This window comes from Etheostoma spectabile, chromosome 20 (assembly GCF_008692095.1).
Source record: "Etheostoma spectabile isolate EspeVRDwgs_2016 chromosome 20, UIUC_Espe_1.0, whole genome shotgun sequence".
In the NCBI taxonomy this organism is placed as follows: domain Eukaryota; kingdom Metazoa; phylum Chordata; class Actinopteri; order Perciformes; family Percidae; genus Etheostoma; species Etheostoma spectabile.
Window position 1 is genome coordinate 18,177,312 of NC_045752.1, and position 19,527 is coordinate 18,196,838.

Sequence of the window (19,527 nt, forward strand, 5' to 3'; positions counted from 1 at the left end):
TGTGAGAGCTAGGTGGGATTCTTAGTAAGGACACAGGAAGTACATTGGCAAAATGCCCATTGCTTTTTAAAGAGCGTAGGAAAGGACGGGAAAGCAAGACACTGAGCAGTGTTGAACAATGCCAATAACAGCTGGTCATGTTGACCACAGGCAACCACTACAGAGGAAAGGGTATAGTAACCTTGACCTCTGAGCCCACGAGACTCCACCAATGTGATAATCTATGCGGGGTTAAGTGAGTCCAACAGTCACAAACTACTTTGAAAGAAGTGAATGTGTTAGCCCTGGGAACATTCACACTGAACCTCTAAGTTCACCTCATGTATCTAGGGAAATACGATGGTGTAAATATAAAGGCTATGACCTGTTTACTGTTGCCAGTAAGTAGGATCAATTCAAAAACAAATCTTCCCTTAAACCCCTTCTGTTGGCAATGTTTGTTTTGTTGTATAATGGAGTATATTATTATGTTATTGGTGTTGATAATGGACCAAACTTGGAAATATATCCAAAATGTTCCAGCACCTACATTATTAGCTATTGTAGTAAAAACACTGGTGGTAATTGCCAGGTTTTAATGTTAATCCTAGAAACTAATCAGCGCAGGCCTTCTTGCTTGAGTTAAAGAAGGCCATTTTCTTTTACCTGATGTACATTTTACTTGCTTTATGATGAGTCATGTACTGAAATAAAGTTGTCACATTTGCTTCAAACAAGCAAAATACAAAGCAACCACAATACTCAAAACCCAACAATAAGCAAACTCCAGGGGAAATACCTACCACAAATTGATATACAGTAGGCCTAATGTATAGGACTTTTCAAAGAACAAGATTTGTAGGTTAATTATGTAACCCTCTTTCTGATTATTTCATCCTATTTCATTAACCTACATTACCCATGCAGTATACCCTAAATAAAGTTGTTGTAAAGCAATGGACAAACAATATATATAAATAAGATATAAACACACGTCAGAATTTCTTTCTACTGAGTTTGAAGTTGACTTGGCAGTGAGCCACAAGCTTACTGTACAAGCCTTTGAAAAACTGCACAAACTAGAATGGAAAAACATAACATAATTTCCTGGTACGTATAGCCTACAGCAAACTAAAGTCAAGCAGGGCGGTATGCATAGACAAAATAAGAAATATAGGCTATATGTACCTGGAGGAGGCGGTAGATGCCGTTGATGCACACGCGATGGTAAGCCACCTGAAAATGGTTCCACTACCGCCCTCTGGTGAAAAAGACACACCATTACATTTTTTTTTAAATACCAACAAATTATATTGTAGGTTTAAAATTTCGAATGTATGTACTGACTATACACATATCTCTATAATTCTGGCCTATCATTTAAGTTATAATTGGTAAACAAATTTGCATCTTAAAGCTTTTATTTTGAAGATTTCGACTCAGATCTAACCCGGAAGCACATATGCGTTATTATGCTAGCGTTGTGTCATCGACAACACCTCAAAAATAAGGCGAATAAGGTGGAAACTGCCAATGTCGGAGGAAATAAGGGTACCAGACTCTTGCTAAAATTAATGTCGGTCTTAGTTGAAGAAAATTACCTATATTGTCGTTGTGAATAGGCTGTCACTAAGGTAAGTTAACACGATAGCAGGACTTGCAAAAGGACTCAAACTGCTAAGTTAACGTTACGTTGATCTTCTACATCTGGACTGTTAGCAAGTTGGCTAACTGGCTGATTCCCTACTTCGGTCCTGACGGGACGGGAGAGAGATGTCCTGCAGCTTATTGGAGTTTTGTCGGCTCCAAGAGCTCAAGGCGGTCAGGGACTACTTGTTCCAGAGTCAGAAAACCGAGCCAGTGGAGGAGAAGAATCAAACAGGTCAGGACAGATGCATGTCTGTAGCATGTAGCAACAGTAACTTACATAGCTAGTCTTAACTGTTACCGTTAACCAAAGTGACAACGGTCCAGTTTCCCACCTCTGGAACCAGCTAGTCATAAAACAAAGTAATTGCTAACTAACCTAAGGACCATAGCTAAATAAAGTTATAGCAAGGTGGCTAAATGTTGCAAGCAGGTTTTTATTCGTTCAATTCTGTTCTGTACAAAAATACACTAATGCTCAGATCTGAGAGATAAAGACAATGGATCTTTAAAGGATTTCATTGATAAAAACAAGGTAAGACTTTGTGAAGTGAATGATGGATGGAGCTCCATCTGTGCTTTGCAATACATGTACCACCAGGGCACTGTCCTTTGTGCTATGAGTCATCTCACATGAGGCACCCGAACACATCACTGAAAGATGACAACAAAGAAAAACGGGCACACAGAAAGGGCACTCTGTCTGCTAAAATGTTAGACATACAGAGCATGCCATCCCCTCAGTCTTGTAAACTTGGAATCAGATGTATTGCCAATCAAGATTGTACTTGCAAGAAATTACCCTTGGTGTATTAGGTGCATACAGTACATTATAAATATATCAATAAGTAAATAAAAAATAAAGCAAAGGACTGCTGCAGTCAAGAACATACATCCAGAGTAGTTATATCATATATAAAATATGTAATACAGACACTATAACAAATATGTGCAATATAACTGTTCAAGAAACAAAGAGAAGGCTATACAGTTTGTCCAGTGTGTGCAAAAATATTAAAATCGACCACACACGCTACACCAAGGCATAATAATGCATTATAAATGTCCATGACATTGGAATTACATCCTGGATTTTGCTACTTGTTCTGTCATTGAATGTTTTTATATAATTTCCCTGTAGCACAACCTTCATCATGTCCTCTCTATTTTACTTTTTTTTATGGTTTGGTAGAATATCATTATGATGTTTGTGTTAAGTTAATATATTTTTAGCGGTTGACTTTAACACTACCATACGCAACTGCTCTGTGACTTTAGCCTTTGATTTCATGCCTCACTTTAATATTTAAATGAGTCACTTTTCTTGGAACTTATGATCACTGTTGCTGTGTGTTTTCTACCAAAAATGTGAAAACACTGTCAATTGGTTGCACTGCCATATTTCAAATCAGCAAGATGTCACAAATGAATACCCATTGTCCTCAGATTTCCCTATTCCCCTTTTCCCTAACAGAAAATGAGCTTTCGTGGGAGGCCTCCGACTGGGAGTCAGCATGGGAAAGTGGCGACAACAAAGAGGAGGGAGCCACTTCTGCCACAACGGTCTGTCCTTTTGTGTTTGATTCTTGATTCTCACATTGTCATTTCTCCCTACAATATTAAAAAAAATGGGTGTAATTGGCATTTTAAAGCTGCTTCAGTTGCAACTTTGTCCAAAATGGGAAACTGACCTGAGGTGTTGTATGGGATTGTCACTCACATCATTTGCTGATTGAAAGGAAAGGTCCCCTCCAACTGTCTTTCCTCTTTGCCCCACAGGTGGAGGAGGAGACTACAGGGCAGAGAGAACCCTGGCTGCAGGACTGTGTAGTGTCCTTGTCGCCATGCTCTGACCTATTAGTTGTGGCCCGCCAACAGAAGGCTGTCTTTCTCTCAGGTTAGATATACAGACACACACACACATGCAGACTAAATTCACACAGAGGTGTTATACATGGCTGTTAATGTTGATTCTTACAGCTAAGTGGCGTACAGATGACAGCGGCAGAGAGGAGATGACCCTGGCTGTGTCTTGGACCGGAACCCTTAGTACTGACGAAGGGTAAGAGTCCAATTAGATTAATTTGAGAAGGAAGGAAGATGACAACAGAAGAGTTGATGGGTTAGCATTATGTCTAAGGACAAGGGATTAAGGACAATGACACTATATTGGATGGCAGAAGGAAAGAAACTTACAGTCAGGAATATAGATAGATAGATAGATAGATAGATAGATAGATAGATAGATAGATAGATTTTATTGCTCCCAAAATGGAAAATTACAATGTTACAGTAGATATCAGACAGCAAACATACAGAATATACATGAAATAATAGGATAGGAAAACTACAGAGGACAAATAAAAAAAACTACAGAGGACGAATAAAATAACCAAGATACCCCTTTCAATGGGATAGTTCTTCGACAGTGGGGAAACAAAGGAAACATGACCCAATGCATAAGTGCTTTTTCCAAGGTTCTTGAGCGAGAGAGAGCTGTACAGTGAACAACATCCTACTTTGTGTGTTTTCTCACTACAGAGAGTGTGTGAGCAGCTCTATCTGTATACCATTGGCAAGCCAAAAGAGGTATGTGTGTGTGTGTGTGTGTGTGTGTGTGTGTGTGTGTGTGTGTGTGTGTGTGTGTGTGTGTGTGTGTGTGTGTGTGTGTGTGTGTGTGTGTGTGTGTGTGTGTGTGTGTGTGTGTGTGTGTGTGTGTGTGTGTGTGTTCTAAAATCCAGCTTCCATGTGTGTATATGCAAGAGAACCTGCATTAATCAAATTATAAAACAATAATTCTACCTAACTTTTCTGAAACATACAGGAATTAAAACAATCAATAGCCAAAGAAACGTGAATGAGTAATAATAGCCAAAGAAAAGGACCAAACTAACAGCTACATTAACATCCACCACGGAGACATTACTACTTATATCCTTAAGAACTTAGTAGTGTGCTTATTAATTGATATTGTGAAAACCATGCCACTGGTCCATGAGTTTGCGTATGCATTGTACTGCATCGGCAATATTTGCATCCTTGTACCATTTTTCTTCTTCATTGTGTGTGTGTTTTCTGGTGTTTGTGTGTGTGTAGGAGCTCCACAGGGCGGCCCGATTGGACATGTGTAGTAGTGGGTTTCACTTCTGGCTATGTTCGCTTTTATACAGAGGTATCTTGCTAATAGGCAACAATCACTATTTTCAGATAATCAGCAGAAGAAATAGTGAAGAATGCCAGTATTAAATGTAACACCAATATTTTCTTGTCAGCACGGGGTTCTCCTCCTGGCCCAGCTGCTGCATGAGGACCCTGTATTGAGGCTCAAGTGTCGCACATATGAGATCCCTCGTCATCCTGGAGTAAATGAGCAGGTGATTCACACGTTGAACATTTCTATAAGAACTGTGTATTTCCATTTTTTTTAAATTCAAAGGTAGAAAAATTAAAATATACTTATATGCTTTCTTGTCATGAGTTGGATGAGAAGATATCTACTTGATATATACAAGTTATCAGAAGAAAAAAAAAAGCCAGCTGCAGATACCTTAGCACAGTCTCTGCTGGTTGCCTACTAATGTCCTATGATCCTAAGCTGAACTGAAGACTTTTTTATTCAGAAAGGCATTTTTGTGCTGATTGTTTTTATTGTTATTATTCTCCTGTGTAGCACTTTGAGATTCCTTGGAATGAAAAGTGCGTTATAAATAAAATATATTATTATTATTATTATTATTATTATGTCACAGTGAGTCCCAGAAGTCTGATCTCTGGGTTATAAATAATCAGTAACCCCTGGTGAAACTTGTTGTTTCTAATTAAACTACAAAATGTTGGCTTTATCCAATCACAGCATGAAGAGTTAAGTATCCTCTACCCTGCTGCTCTGGTCACTATTGATGGCTTCAGCCTCTTTCAATCTCTGCGTGCCTGCAGGAACCAGGTGGCAAGAGGTAATGCTGTTTGCCTGAGCATGTGTGTATGTATGTGTGTGCAACACTTCCAACTGGGAGTATTTACATTATATGCTTATGCGTGTGTGTTTATATTGTAGGATGGGAGTCATGGAATTCTGTTAAGTATTACGCTATTGTTAAAAGTATTGTGTGTATAGTGTGTTAACTAGCGATGTGTTCTTCATTTGCTGGCTGGGTGGATAGTGTTTGCCACAAGACATTCAGGTACCTAAGGATACATTATGCAAAACTACCACACACACACACACACACACACGCACACACACGCACGCACGCACACACACTTGCACACACAAACCCTACATACAGTCTGTAGAAGTTTAGAAGCCTAGCTTAAGGGTTTCTCTCTACATCTAGTTGTTCTTGCTGTTGGTGCGTGTGCGTCTTCCCATGAATTTGCGTTGTGGCCCAAATCTATGATTGTCACAGTAAAAGCACAGGGCTCTAGTTTTAAATATATCTAAATGAAAGACGTGCCTGCTAGCTAGCTACAGATGATGACCAAATGACCAACTGTGTTTTTCCATCCAGCGGCAGCAGCAGGTAGTGATGTGATCCAGCCTCCTCCCCTGGCCTATAAGAAGTGGGGTCTGCATGACATGGATACCATTGTTGACCACTGTAGTGTGGGTATGAGACCTTTTTTTTTAATAATAATTTGATTTTTGTTCTTACCGGTGGTTGATTGCCTTACGTCGGCTACACACTGGATGCGTTGCGCGATTGTGTCAGCTGTGTGTCATGTCGGGTTTGTGTTTTTGGTATCCATCTTTTAATTTACTACTACGTCACAGAGTTAAAGTGTTTTAGAGTTCATTCTGACGAAGTATTACAGCATTTTACACATCTGACTTTCTGACAAAATTTTGACAAGAAAACAAAATTGACTTTTTATGATGCATTCTATATATGTATGCATTACAATGAATAAAACATAAAAAGCATTGTGCTATGGATTCATGTGCTAGAAATAGGTTATCTTATTTAAAATCAAATCGAATGAACTATTGACATGAAGCAATCCACTGTAATTTCTGTCATTCTCTTTTCCCACATCTCTGTTGTCTCTCTATCTCTCCTGCTGTTAGGCGTTATGACGCTGTGTGTGTTTGACCAGATGAAGAATGCATCTATCCTGGGGGGTTTTAATGCTTCAGTCAAGGGCAACCCCCCTGCCATGAGTCAGTATGTCACTGTGGGAGGTGGCCCATACACAGGCTTTTACTATGCTGTAGAGGTGAGTGAGAGATGGAGCAAGTAAGTTAAGTTGTGTGTACCTACACAAATGGTGCAAATAACTTACAGGAGACAGTGCTGTATATAATAGAGTATAAAACATTTACCCGTTTGTTGTGAATCTCTGTCTTTAGGGAAGCACCCAGCCTCTCCTCTCTCACGTGGCTATGGCTGTGGCCAGTAAACTCACCTCAGCCCTCTTCAGTGCTGCCAGGTGTGTGTGTGTCTGTGTCTGTGTCTGTGTGTCTGTGTGTCTGTGTCTGTGTTGTCTAAAATCCAGCTTCCATGTGTGTATAAGGAAGATAACCTGCATTAATTATATTATAAAACAATAATACAACCAAACATAATTTCAGTTGAATAGCACTTTTCTGAAACATACAGGAATGAAGACAATCAATAGTCCAAGAAACATGTATGTGTAATAATAGCAAAAGAACAGGACAAAACTAACATCCACATTACAATTTGTGTAGTGCGTTGTTTAAAAGAGAAAAAATTGTTTCTTTGTGCCTTGTTTCCTGTCACACACGCACTCAAAGACTGAATGCCTCACCGTTGACAACCCTCTACTGCTGCACAAAGCAGCCGAATCAATACTCTTATAATTATATCCTGTTCTCTCCTCAATGTCAGTTTAATCCATACAATGGGGTATTATATATCCCTATCATTCGCCTCCTCTTTATTACTCTTTCTTGTACTGTAGCCTCCCTTAATCATCCTCTCTTTTTTACATGAATTCATCATCTTTTCTGTCTATTGCTGACTTTGTCTGTGTCTATATTTTATAATTCCATCACTCTCCCTTGATGTTTTCTTCCCAGTGGATGGTTAGGTTGGAACAAGCACAAGAATGAAGAAGAGGCTGTTCAGAAACAGAAGCCCAAAGTGGAGCCTGCAACGCCCTTGTCGATCAGGTACTGTACAATGACATCTCAACACAAATGCAACAATGCCATATTGTGTCTTATTGCTATTAGCAATATGAAGCTTGTTGATGTCATTTTCTCATAAATCTGACCTCTTCCGCCTAGATATGGTCTCCCAGACTCCCGCCGCCATGGCGAGTCCATCTGTCTGTCTCCCTGCAACACGTTGGCTGGAGTGACGGATGACTTTGGTCGAGTCACACTGCTGGACTTGGCCAGGGGCATTGCCATCCGCATGTGGAAAGGTGAGTAACATGAATGTTTTTTGCAGAGATCTTTGGAAACGATTTAAATAGGTAAAGCATGGAGCCGTGCTAAGAAGGGAAAGATTTTATATCTCTCTTTTATATTCCATTTACCTTCTCTCTGTTCAGAATTGAGTGACCATGTAGTATTATAGTAGTACATGAAGTATTCATGTGGTCCAAGAGCTCAAAATGTTGAACCTTTACATTCTGTCTATCAAACATTCATAGCCTCTGCTCCTTTTTTAAAATGAGTTGAGATGCCAAGTCATGCATTCACCAAAAAGTATGTTTAGTGTGTCCCTGTAATGTAAATATGAATATTCATTCATGTATTAACTTAACTGCAGGCTATCGAGATGCTCAACTGGGCTGGCTGCAGGTTCCGGAGGAGCGAGTTGATCGGGAGTTCTCCCCCTCGGCCCCCCTTCCAAGACGCCATGCTTTGTTCCTGGTGATCTACGCACCCCGCAGGGGAATCCTGGAGGTGTGGGGGATGCAGCAGGGTCCACGAGTTGGAGCCTTCACTGTGGGAAAACACTGCAGGTATAAAAAAATGCACTCTAAAAATGAAAATGTTACATTTTTATTTAAGCTATTTCTTAGCCTCGTAAGCGTCGCAAACACAAAGCAGAGCCTGTGCGTTATCATAAATAGCATACCACTGAAGCATAGTCTGGACACTCTGACACTCATGAATAGACAAACTGGGCAAGAGCACACAATAAAGTCTCTCTAAAATATTATCTGGTTTGTGTGTCTGTCTGTGTGTGTGCACTTCCAGGTTGCTGTATGCTGGCTACCGTCTGATGGGGGTGAACAGTGTGACCAGTAAGGGCTGGCAGCTCCACACCCAGCAGGTGTGTCTGCTGGATCCCATCACAGGAGCATTGAGGACAGTGAACATCCCCTTCCACCTGGCTCTCAGGTTGCTACATAGACAGACAAAAACACACATACAGCAACCTCAAAGACACTGTAGATCAGCTGTTTGTCATGCAGGCATTTTTAAAGGAATAGCTCAGCACCTCTGAAGCACACTTCTGGCGTTTTTCCACTGTATGGTACCTCCTCAACTCGCCTCGACTCTACTCGCCTTTTTTGGTTTTCCATTACGGAAAAATGTCCCTGGTACCTGCTAACAGGTCCTTTTTTAATGCCACCTCAGTCGAGGTTCCAAGCAAGCTGAGGTGATACCAAAAGGTGACCTGAAAACCTGCAGACTACCGATTGGTCGGAGAGAAATGTCACTGTTCACTGTGTCATCATTGCTAGCGACAGACGGGGTGTCCTGAACAAACTCGTCGTGTTTAGATAGTTTAGCCATCTTTTATTTTTTTGCTGCCTTCAGCTTCTTTTGAAACTAAATGTGTCTTCTGGCTGTGGAAAACAGTCATGTGCCGAGAATCAAAAGCAACACACCTCAAACGTTCTGTGTGTGTCGCGTTAGGTCACGGCAGTTTCTTGCTATGACAACCAGCCATGCTCTCCTCACGTATGAGGCGGTATTAATCTGAAATGGAAAAAGGAGGATGGGGAACTGCGGTCGAGCAGGTACCATATAATGGAAAAACACCATAATCAATATGTTGTAAGTACTGTATTTCACTTGTTAAAACTGAACAAAAAACAAAGTGTTATAACGACAAGTTGCTGTCTTAATGTCTCATGTCCCAGACTATTCCTCTGCCAGCTTCCAAGTCTCCCAAAACATTTCTTTCTAGGATTGCTTGCAGATACTTTTTATTGTCAAATTTGCTACTAAAATAAACAAATATTTAGTTGTAGGTCCCTGTATATAGGAATACCATTCTAGTAATATTTGTATTGTATACTTCAGCTATAGAAACATATTCCTCAATTACTTACTTAATTTACTCTCTTAACTCAACAAAAACCTTATTGAGGTCATGGTAAAGAATTGGAAGAGAATTTATGGCAACTGGACTGTCATCTTTCACTTTTGCAACTAAGGTTTACAGCCACTAAGTTTACCTTCAAGCATTAACTTTAAGTAGCAATACCTTTCCCCAGTCTACGAGTTGTTGATAACGGCTGCCAGCAAAATATGCAAACCTAATCTATTCCTTCTGCTCCATTTCAGTGACAAGAAGAGCGAGCGAGCCAAAGATTTGCACCTGTTAAAGAGACTGACTACTTTACTAAGAAGCAGAGGGGTGGAGCCTGGTAAGAATACAAGAGTGATATGCCTGTTTGACATGAGAGAGGTTTGAATCTATGATTTTTTATGTTTATCTATGCTTACTCATCTTTTCTTCCTAGATATTTTGGAGAGCGAAGCTAAAAGTGCGCTGCTAGATATTAAACACCCCGCCATTAAGAAGCAGGTATCGACAAAAAACACTGTACAAGTTGCCTCACACACTAATAGAGAGGGTTATTGTCTTTGTGGTAACAGTCACATTTCTAACTGCAGTCTTTGCGTTTTAGGCTTTGGAGTCTCTGCTGTCAAATAAGTATGCTCCAGTCTCATGTCTTACTAACATCACATGCGCCCTACATGACACTCTGAAGCAACAAGGTAAACTATCAGTTTATTATTAAGAAAAACATTGTTCTGATTGTTCTAACATATAGTATAACAGATGTCATATACTGGTTTTCCAGATAATTTGCTCAGATAAATGGCTGAAATGTACTGTAAATGTACTTATCATACATACTGTATGGCAATGCTTTTTCTTTCTTTCTTTCTTTCTTTATGGTTGTGTATTTCTGCGTTGAAGACCCTGAGGCAGTGGATGTAGAGTTATTGCAGCTCTGCTCTTCACAGCTGAAACTGCTTCAGCTCTACACTGACATCCAGCACCTGCACTCCGCTGCAGACATAGAGGCCTGCTCTAAAAATGTGAGAGGACACACACATGCTAAAAGCGTGTTAATAGTACTCCCCATAAACATTTCCAACTATAAGACTGCATAATATAGGTTTGGGCTCAATGATATTGGAAAAAAATAATCAAATTGCAATTTTGTTGTTCAACCAATATTGCTATTATGATTTGGTATGTGAATATTTTAAAAGTTCCTTATCATCTTCTATCTTCCCTGTTATCTGTCGTTGGGGATTAGGAAGGTACATATTCAGTTATTGTCAATTTATCAACAATAGTTCATCAAAATTAAATTGTTATGAATATGTGTATTAATAACTTTACCAAAGTAACAAATTATCAAAATGGGGCACCACCCTGGAATCAGGGACCAATACCTGAACCGTGAAAACAGTCCCAAAGGTGGCCCCTGTGTGCCAGGTGTGTACAACCCTTTTCGTGGTTAGATTGAGTATCATAGTTTTTGCCTTCTGAAAATGATGTTCTCGCTACATCACTTTGAATTCCAATAACCATTCAGCCCAAAATAGGCTAATTTAAGGTTTTGTGGTAAAGCTACCAATTAGGGAAGTATTGTTGCTTGGTGATTTATTATTATAAGTCATAACTCTATAATCAACACTTGCATGCTCTCCTCAACCAGCAGGACTCCCTCGAAGGCATAGAGGATGAGTTGTCTCGTGTTGGACCTACCTTGCAACGCTACGCCCAACTCACTTCGAGACACAGTGTTTCTTTTGCCCAGGACTCTCCTGACTCACCCCTGCCTGTCCAAGCCTTTCTGTCTCAGATGGAGTGCACCCACGATGGGGAGTTGAGGGTAATCCGCGCTTCTGAAACTGAATGGAATCAGCTAGGTATGGCAACATATATATGCACATTGTATGCCTTGGCACAGTTACCCAAATAGATAACATGACACAAACAAAAATGTATGGCGCTACTCGTGTTTTGTTAACCTCAATATGATACTGTTAAATGAATTGATAGATAAGTAAAAGTATGAAACCTCATTTGACAGGGAGTGAGATGTATTGCTGTGTTTCTCCAAACCAAAGCCAAGTGGAGACTTCAAGACATACAAAATCTGAGTTGCTGTGCCGCTCATGCCTTTTGTCAAAGAGTAATGTCATGTTGACTTGAGGAGGTGCATTGATTACAAGATTATTCCACTTGGAGAAATACAAGACTGGACCAAATAATCAACTTATTCAATGTTAGTGAGCGTGTCACTGTGGGGCATTGCAGATGTGATGCATTCTGTGGTGTATATGTATCAAAAAAATGAACCTTGTATACAGAAATCTCAGTGACATTAGGCACACACGAGTGAGCACACCACAGAAATCCAAACTTAGAAATTTGCTTTTGTGTGTCTTCTGCAGGGAACTTTATGTTCTGGGGTTGTCTGTGTGGAAAGAGCCCACTCCATGAAGTCTGTGACACACTTCAGCAGGCTGGCATCAGTCCACAGCAGCTACTGGTAAGATAGAGGATTTTTTTTTTTTTATTTGATGGAATGGGTTGACATTAAGATGAGTTTTGCTAATAGAGGTAAAATGTGCTCAGGGTTTAAAGATGAAAAGAACATGAAACAGCTGATAAATTGTGACAAAATAAGTGGACAAATATATTAATGCTATGTAGTTTTTTGTTATTTCATATATAAAAAGTTTTTTTTAGAAGTGACACCTAAATTGTTTTTTTGGTCATATATTTCATTTTCTTTTAGTCTCTTTTGTTAAGTGTGTGGATGCAAAGAGAGAAGAAGGTGCTACAGAAACCAGAAGAAACTGTTAGAAATCTACACACACTACTCATTGCCCTCAGCAACATGCCAGGTAAAGGCTTGTGTCCAGTGTGTGCGGACTCATTTGCACAAGTTGTCCTGTTTTGTCAACCAATGAAAGTTCATGAAAATGTATGATGAAAAAAAGAGTTATCACTTCTTCTCCCCCTCTTCAGGTGCAATTGAGGAATCTTGGGACTCCCAGTCTATCTCTCCCTGGTGGCAGCAAGTTCGCTGTACATGCATCCAGTCCCACAATGCTGCCGCTGCTCTGCTGGCAGCCTTCGTTGCTCACCGTGCTGCTAAGACTAGCATCACAAGCCGAGCGGACAGCAAGGTAGGGAAGTCTCATGTGCACACACGCTTATACACACATAAGTGCACTGATCAGGCAGTGCTATCGAAAACCAAAGCATGGCAAACTAGAATTGTAAGGGGTTGTTTTTTAAGCAAGATATGTTATTTATGTGTTGTTGAAGCATGTCATTTGTATCCTCCCAGCTTTCTTACCAACTGATGAAGTTTAAACAAACCAATCAAAAAAAAAATTGGGTTTCCAGAGCCCCACACCCTCAAAACACAGAGTAGTTCGAGTAATTTGCCACAAAAATAGGAGAATATACTTCAACACCACACTCACTGACACAGGCTATTTTTCTGCTTTTGTGCGCGACAGTTGCAGTCTGAATGGGAGGCGGTGTCCCTAGACCTGGAGCAGTGGAGTGTGTGTGTTCGCCAGCTAGAGGATGTGCTGGTGCTGCAGACTCTGCTGTTGGTACCTCCTCCTCAGGGAGCAGCAGGGGGCGCTGCACCACAGTGCTCCATCAAAATGCTGCTGGAGGGAGGCACAGGTAGACTGTAAAGAAAAATATCCTCAGGGATATATACAGGTAGACAGACAAGCTAACAAAAAAAGGTAAGGCAGCATTACTTTTTTGTTAGCTTGTCTGCCATTGTGTTTGTCATGCTTTCATTATCTTTTGATTATTTCCTTTTGTGAAGTCTTTCACTCTCTTCTTATCGTGTGTACGTTCTTCCTATATCCATATACTGGTTGTGGCTACAAAAAAAAAAAATTCTTATATTTTTCTTGTTTTCTTTTCGCGTCTGTCTGTAAAGGTGGCATTGCCGACAGTGTCTCCAAGTGGGTGTTCAGGCACAACTTGGCCCCTGAGCGACTGAAGGAAATTCTCCTAAAGATAGAAGACAAAGAGGCAGATGAAAAACTAGAGCAGAAGGCTGGAGAAGAAGGGAAGGAACAGGATGCGAAGAGCCAAGAGGACACAGACACAATAGCAGGTCAGGACTGGACAAGAACTGATTAAAATGTTAGCTCTTGACATTCACAAATTTGATATTGAATTACACATTGGCTCTCATGTTAAAGAGATTTAACTGTGTTTTACCTGTTCATGTAGTTAATAACCTTTGTAGCAATGTAATGCCTGCCACACTACACACTATTTAATGGAGCCTCTTTATACCCTATAACTTAAATACAAGTCAAACACTGTCCATTTTGTATTCCAGAGCTGTTGGTGGCAGTGTGCCAGAGGTTTCCACACTCCCTCTCACCCGACTTGCTCTTCGCCCACTGCTGCTGGGAATATGTCGTGCAGTGGAACAAAGACCCAGAGGTGCACATTCACACATGCGTACACATAGGTTTTTGTGTTTATGATAAATATAGTTCAAAACAAGTGAGACAGCCATTAAAAAACAATGTTTATCCTCAGTTGATTTAGTGTATATTATCACTACTTTCTGCTACAAGCCAGTTTCATTAAAGGTGAAAGGCAGGTTTTAATAAATCCAAGAAACATGGATGACAAAGAACCAAAGCACCTTTGTTCATAAACCTAGACTCACACCTGATTCTCTTCCTAGGAGGGCCGATACTTATGGTGGGCTGTGGAACATTTGAAGCTAGTCTCCAGTCCACATATCCAACTAGGTGAGGGGCTTTTTCAGATTGAAAGTACTATATCACCAGAAGGGATGTCATTGACCCCACTTTGTAATCGGTACCTTCTGAAAATTACCGTAGTAGTGTGTCATTAGACTTTCTTTTTCTTTCTCACAGGTATTTCTGTAATGATGTGGAGTACGTTCATTGTCAAGCGTTTGTCAGCAGCAGCCTACCTCATGGAGAAGGCAAGTCATGCACATATACATACATGCATATAAAGTATGCCTGTGTGTCTGAGGCAATGTATAAAGTGTTTACACTTTTTTTTCCTAGGTGGGGAAAGCACCCAAAGATCGCTTATGTCGACGGGTAAGTATTCAGTAAAAATTTATCATAGAATAAAATATATGATGCAAGTTTTGATATACATATGCAAATATTTATTCATTCCTAATGTTATGGCTCAGATTGTTTCAGATGTAAAGTATTGCAATTAAAGTATTAAGCTGCATATATTAAGGGTTTGTTTATGTTGGCAGGACATCGGAATGGGAGACAAAGCTGTGACGTCTTTCCTGGGCTGCTGTGTCCAGTTGCTGCAGATCCTCATGGAGGTGACTGGAGTTGTTAAAAATCAGAGCCATTTGTCTTTTATAGATTACTATGTAAGTAAAGATATTCCAGAAAAAAAGCATGGAGAAACCAATCACTACCACTACTAACCACACTTATACTTGATATGCATTTGATGTATTAGCCAGCTAGCCTACTGCTTGCAGTAAAGAAATATGTCTGATATGGTTTCTCCACAAAATAGTTAACTGAAAAGTCCGTTCTCAGTGCATGTGCACTGAAGGTTTCAAGTTTCAACATCCCACCTGTGGAAGTTGCACACTGGACCATGATTGGCTTGCAAACTAGTTGTGATCCCTAATCCTGCTGCTTTGTACACGAGTTAAACTGAGATTTCAGGTGAGCACAGAGAAACTCTCCCCCCTTCAGCGAATGAATGAATGAATAGGAAAACTGCCTTCTAGTTTTAAACTGTGTACATGATCTTGCACAGTAAAGATCATGTACAGAGTAAAGCTCAAACAGTGAAGGAACAATTGTGTGGAGAAATTTAAAAGTTGTGCATGTGTTGTATTCTGCACTTGACTGGGTTAACTAGCTAAACTGTGAGTGTGGATCATGGAATGTACTGTATATAAAGATCGATGACACGTCCCCACATCCTCCCGCTGTAAAAAAGTGAAGCTAAAATATCCCGGCGCTGCTATCTTGTAATTTGGTGGAGTCTGCGCAATAGTTGTCGGGCAGTGGAGCCGGGGTATCAAAATCCCGCCCATATACTAAACCTGCTCGACCAGTCGCTTGTCCATCACAGCTGTCAATCATGACATTACACACTGTTTTTATAGCATCAAATAACAAATAATAAAAACCAAAATTATCTGAAAAATGAGCGTTTGAACAAACTGCGTGATCATAACTACTGTACCTTAAATGACAGAAACTAATATTGGCAAAACATTATTTGATGTGTACCTTAGTAGTAGTTTCTTTTGTCCTTTCCACTAACATGGATGGGGCGATTTATGATTTACACTGCAGCCAGCCACAAGGGGACGATCGAGACGTTTTGCCGTCACTTATACAGTCTATGCATCAACCCAGGGTTGGCATCATAATTTGAATGAACCCCCTGTTCTTAACAAGCACGCAAGCCTTTCTAACCATCTCTTCTGTTGTGTTTTCATGCAGGCGGACTCAGCGGTGGAGGAGGTTTCCACTCCGGAGCTGTCCATGGAGGAGGTGTGGTGCGGGGCGGAGGGCCCTGCATCACTGGCTGAACTTGCCCTGGAGCAGAGGGGCGTTCACTACCCTCTGGTGCAACACCACTGCCTGTTAGCTTCCCTACAGCAGGCTGCTATGACATTCAGCTTGAAGCTCAAACCACTCAGCCTGTTTGACAGCAAGGTGAGGAGATGGACTTATTGACACACACACACACACACGCACACACAAATGCTCATGTTGACTTAACACAATTCACAAAATAAAATCTTTTAGAGCTGTTACACACAACATTGTTTAGGTTTTGTGTGTGTGTGTGTGTGTGTGTGTGTGTGTGTGTGTGTGTGTGTGTGTGTGTGTGTGTGTGTGTGTGTGTGTGTGTGTGTGTGTGTGTGTGTGTGTGTGTGTGTGTGTCTTGTCCCAGGGTAAGAATGCTTTCTTCAGAGATCTTACAACCATCCAGTTGATGCCCAGTGCAGATATGGACCCAGGCCTGGTCTCGATACGACAAGAGGTGAGAGGTGGATTTTGTAGGATCTACAAGTCAATAGAAAATGAAGAGTTTTAAAGAAATGGTCTGTTGTCTTCTGATTCCATCTCCTCATCACTCTCCATACGTGCTGTCTCATCTATGTTTCCCACATTCCTACTCGGTCTCAGTTCCTCCTCCGGGTGTTGACTAGCTGGGTGCAGGCTATAGATGATCATTCCAGCTCAGCCTCTGGCACCAGGCCCCCCCCTCTACCCTCTAGTGGACCCAAAGCTGACTGGTGGCCCTCGCTGTGTCTGGAGCTGGGCTCCCTGCTGCAGGTCAACACTGACATCCTGAGACGGCACCTTGTTTGTGAGCTCTACAACCAGGGCCTGGACCTTCGGGCTGAAGAGGCAAGACAAACTTGTGGTTTTATTTGTAGCAAACAGAAGCTACAATGATACTACTTTTGTTAATCCTCTGTGCTGACCACAGTGCTTGGTAAGTCATCTGCTCTGACTTTTCATCTTAAGTGGCATCTTTTCACCCAGGTGATGTTAGAGGTGGAAGATAAGGATGTGCTGGGCTCCCAGCTGCTGGTGCTGACTGGCCAGAGGCTGAGTTACTCACTGCTCCACAGCCAGAGCCAAACGCAGGGAGCCATGGAGCTGCTGGCCCGCCTGCCCCCCACCCTCTGCACATGGCTCAAAGCTATGGTGAGACACCAGACAAGTCATTTTATACACTGAAGAGATTTCAGTCACAGGATCTCACAGGCTATATGCTCTTTTCTATAAGTGCATTTGTATAACTAGCCTTCTTCATTAGGTTCAACCCCTTGTCTTATGTTATTTAGAGTGGCACCCTCAACCATAAATCCTCAAATCAACAACATTACTAGCTACAGCAAATAAAGACTGCAAGAGCTGACAGACTACTGAAAAATGTAACCTGTTTTTCAGCGTTCTCACTCAATAGGATTTTTTTGCCACCAGTACAGTCAGACTCGACCCCAAGTGACCTCAGGATAATAAGACGTGATTCAAAATGTTGTAGAGAGAACACTAACACTGGCTACAGCATGATGTACTTTGTATAATAATAATTTTAGTTGGTAAGTAGACTAATCGGTCGTTTTAGTTTTAGTCAACTAAGATTTCTTTAGTTGATCAGTCATTTTGTTATGGTTTTACATACTGAGTGACTTGTTTTTGGTAAACACAAGCTTTAAAGTGGGGTTTTTGCATGATGCTTTGTGGAGAAACTCAATTTTTTTTTTAGATCTGTTGATTAAATCAACTAATCGGTTAGTTGATAAAATTAAGAATTTCTTTAGTCAAGGACAGCCCTACAGTTTTGCATAGAGAGGCGCGACACCGTGCGTGGGACGCCATAGATGGCACGCGCGCTACAAGCATTTACAGAAACGTTTATGCTCAACTCATTGATCGTTGCTGTACTCTCCGAAACAAACAAACAAAATAATCGATAAATAAGCAAGAAGTAGTAAAGAAGAACAGACCGGAAGTAAAGGAAAGCAGGCTGCCTGGCAACAGTAGTAAATACATCCATCTAACACCAACGTACCGCCAAACATTACGTTGATATACTCTAATCACTGACTTGATTCACATGACCGCCATGTTGAATTAAAAGTTCAGCGCGCACAGTGGGCACATAGTTAAAAAAAAACAAATTGCGCTGGAAATAACAGCCGTGGTGAAGTCATTTTATGGCGCACCTCGCTCCCGGAACACCCATAAATTAAGCTTAACAATGAAATGTATATAATGTGTTTTTGTACTGCAGGACCCCAGTGAGCTGCGGTGCCCCGTGGTTCCCCTGTCCAGAACCAGCAGGCTGGTCGGCCGTCTGATTGAAATCCTGCCGGAGAACCACGCCCAGTACAGCCTGGGTCTGCACCTTCTCGAGGCTGTGGAGGCCCTCACCACCGAGGACTGACCCTGAGAGGGTGAGGGAGGGGTGGAGTCACCTTTGAAGGCATGGTTGTAGTAGGCAGACAGAGAGAGAAGGAAGGAAATAAAAAAAGAAAAGAAGGAAGTTCTGCTTCAGGATTTGAATTGTGGTGTCCAGAGGTGTAATCCCATGAATCGTATGACACAGTCAACAAAGAGAAAGAAGATAAAGGGCCTTTTCACACTCTTTCGTCTTTGTCATGGAGATTTTGTATTTTGTCATTCAGCAGATGTTAATATAATATAATACTGTAAAGTCCTCACAACTTAATTGTAGAAAGCGGTGATATACAGAGGGGAAGGATAGGCTTTTAAAGGAGAATTCCAGTCGATTCCAACGCGTAGCTCTGTTGTTTGTAAATTTGGAGTGTTGTCAGTGGAGAGAAAAACAAAACCAATCGGTGCTGCCTACACCGAGTTATTCTTTAACTATTTTTAATCCATATTTTCGTGCATGTAACATAAATAATATTGAGTACTTGTGTTATTGAAATATTGTCTGGAGGATAAGTTTATGAGAAGGGTTTTAAGGATTGGGGCATGTTTTTTCTTTGTCGCTCTACCTTCATTTTCAGTCTGATTTACCCTAAAATTCAGATGTCACTCTGTTGGTGTCCTAACCGTGTGCTATATCAGAGTTCTGTTTGACATTTCTCCTTCCTCTTTCCCTCTGATAGACAAGGCATATCATATAGACCTTATTTTTTATTTAT

At 40.9% G+C, this 19,527-nt stretch overlaps 1 protein-coding gene across 7 annotated transcripts in view; it reads left to right on the plus strand.

Annotated features, from left to right (window-relative positions):
* The first annotated feature begins 1,362 nt into the window (after positions 1–1,362).
* rab3gap2 (RAB3 GTPase activating protein subunit 2 (non-catalytic)) overlaps positions 1,363–19,527 on the plus strand; it is an 18,285-nt gene continuing 120 nt past the window's right edge. Inside the window, exons 1-37 of one of the 7 annotated variants that reach the window (XM_032499877.1) lie at positions 1,363–1,613; positions 1,699–1,861; positions 3,101–3,189; positions 3,406–3,523; positions 3,607–3,688; positions 4,168–4,215; positions 4,723–4,798; positions 4,899–5,000; positions 5,480–5,579; positions 5,787–5,807; positions 6,135–6,233; positions 6,692–6,840; positions 6,974–7,053; positions 7,667–7,759; positions 7,877–8,016; positions 8,367–8,562; positions 8,801–8,944; positions 10,121–10,203; positions 10,300–10,364; positions 10,468–10,558; positions 10,764–10,885; positions 11,515–11,728; positions 12,257–12,354; positions 12,604–12,712; positions 12,837–12,997; positions 13,337–13,511; positions 13,780–13,959; positions 14,191–14,297; positions 14,548–14,614; positions 14,744–14,814; positions 14,903–14,938; positions 15,109–15,234; positions 16,334–16,549; positions 16,791–16,880; positions 17,027–17,251; positions 17,390–17,554; positions 18,648–19,527. The exon at positions 18,648–19,527 is cut by the window's right edge and continues 120 nt beyond it. In XM_032499877.1, coding sequence (XP_032355768.1) covers positions 1,753–1,861; positions 3,101–3,189; positions 3,406–3,523; positions 3,607–3,688; positions 4,168–4,215; positions 4,723–4,798; positions 4,899–5,000; positions 5,480–5,579; positions 5,787–5,807; positions 6,135–6,233; positions 6,692–6,840; positions 6,974–7,053; positions 7,667–7,759; positions 7,877–8,016; positions 8,367–8,562; positions 8,801–8,944; positions 10,121–10,203; positions 10,300–10,364; positions 10,468–10,558; positions 10,764–10,885; positions 11,515–11,728; positions 12,257–12,354; positions 12,604–12,712; positions 12,837–12,997; positions 13,337–13,511; positions 13,780–13,959; positions 14,191–14,297; positions 14,548–14,614; positions 14,744–14,814; positions 14,903–14,938; positions 15,109–15,234; positions 16,334–16,549; positions 16,791–16,880; positions 17,027–17,251; positions 17,390–17,554; positions 18,648–18,800 — 4,200 coding nt within the window. In that variant the 5' untranslated portion in view covers positions 1,363–1,613; positions 1,699–1,752 and the 3' untranslated portion in view covers positions 18,801–19,527. Of the gene's footprint in view, positions 1,862–3,100; positions 3,194–3,405; positions 3,524–3,606; positions 3,689–4,167; positions 4,216–4,722; positions 4,799–4,898; positions 5,001–5,479; positions 5,580–5,786; positions 5,808–6,134; positions 6,234–6,691; positions 6,841–6,973; positions 7,054–7,666; positions 7,760–7,876; positions 8,017–8,366; positions 8,563–8,800; positions 8,945–10,120; positions 10,204–10,299; positions 10,365–10,467; positions 10,559–10,763; positions 10,886–11,514; positions 11,729–12,256; positions 12,355–12,603; positions 12,713–12,836; positions 12,998–13,336; positions 13,512–13,779; positions 13,960–14,190; positions 14,298–14,547; positions 14,615–14,743; positions 14,815–14,902; positions 14,939–15,108; positions 15,235–16,333; positions 16,550–16,790; positions 16,881–17,026; positions 17,252–17,389; positions 17,555–18,647 lie in introns of all 7 variants that reach the window. The other 6 variants (XM_032499884.1, XM_032499883.1, XM_032499878.1 and 3 more) reach the window with 6 other exon arrangements.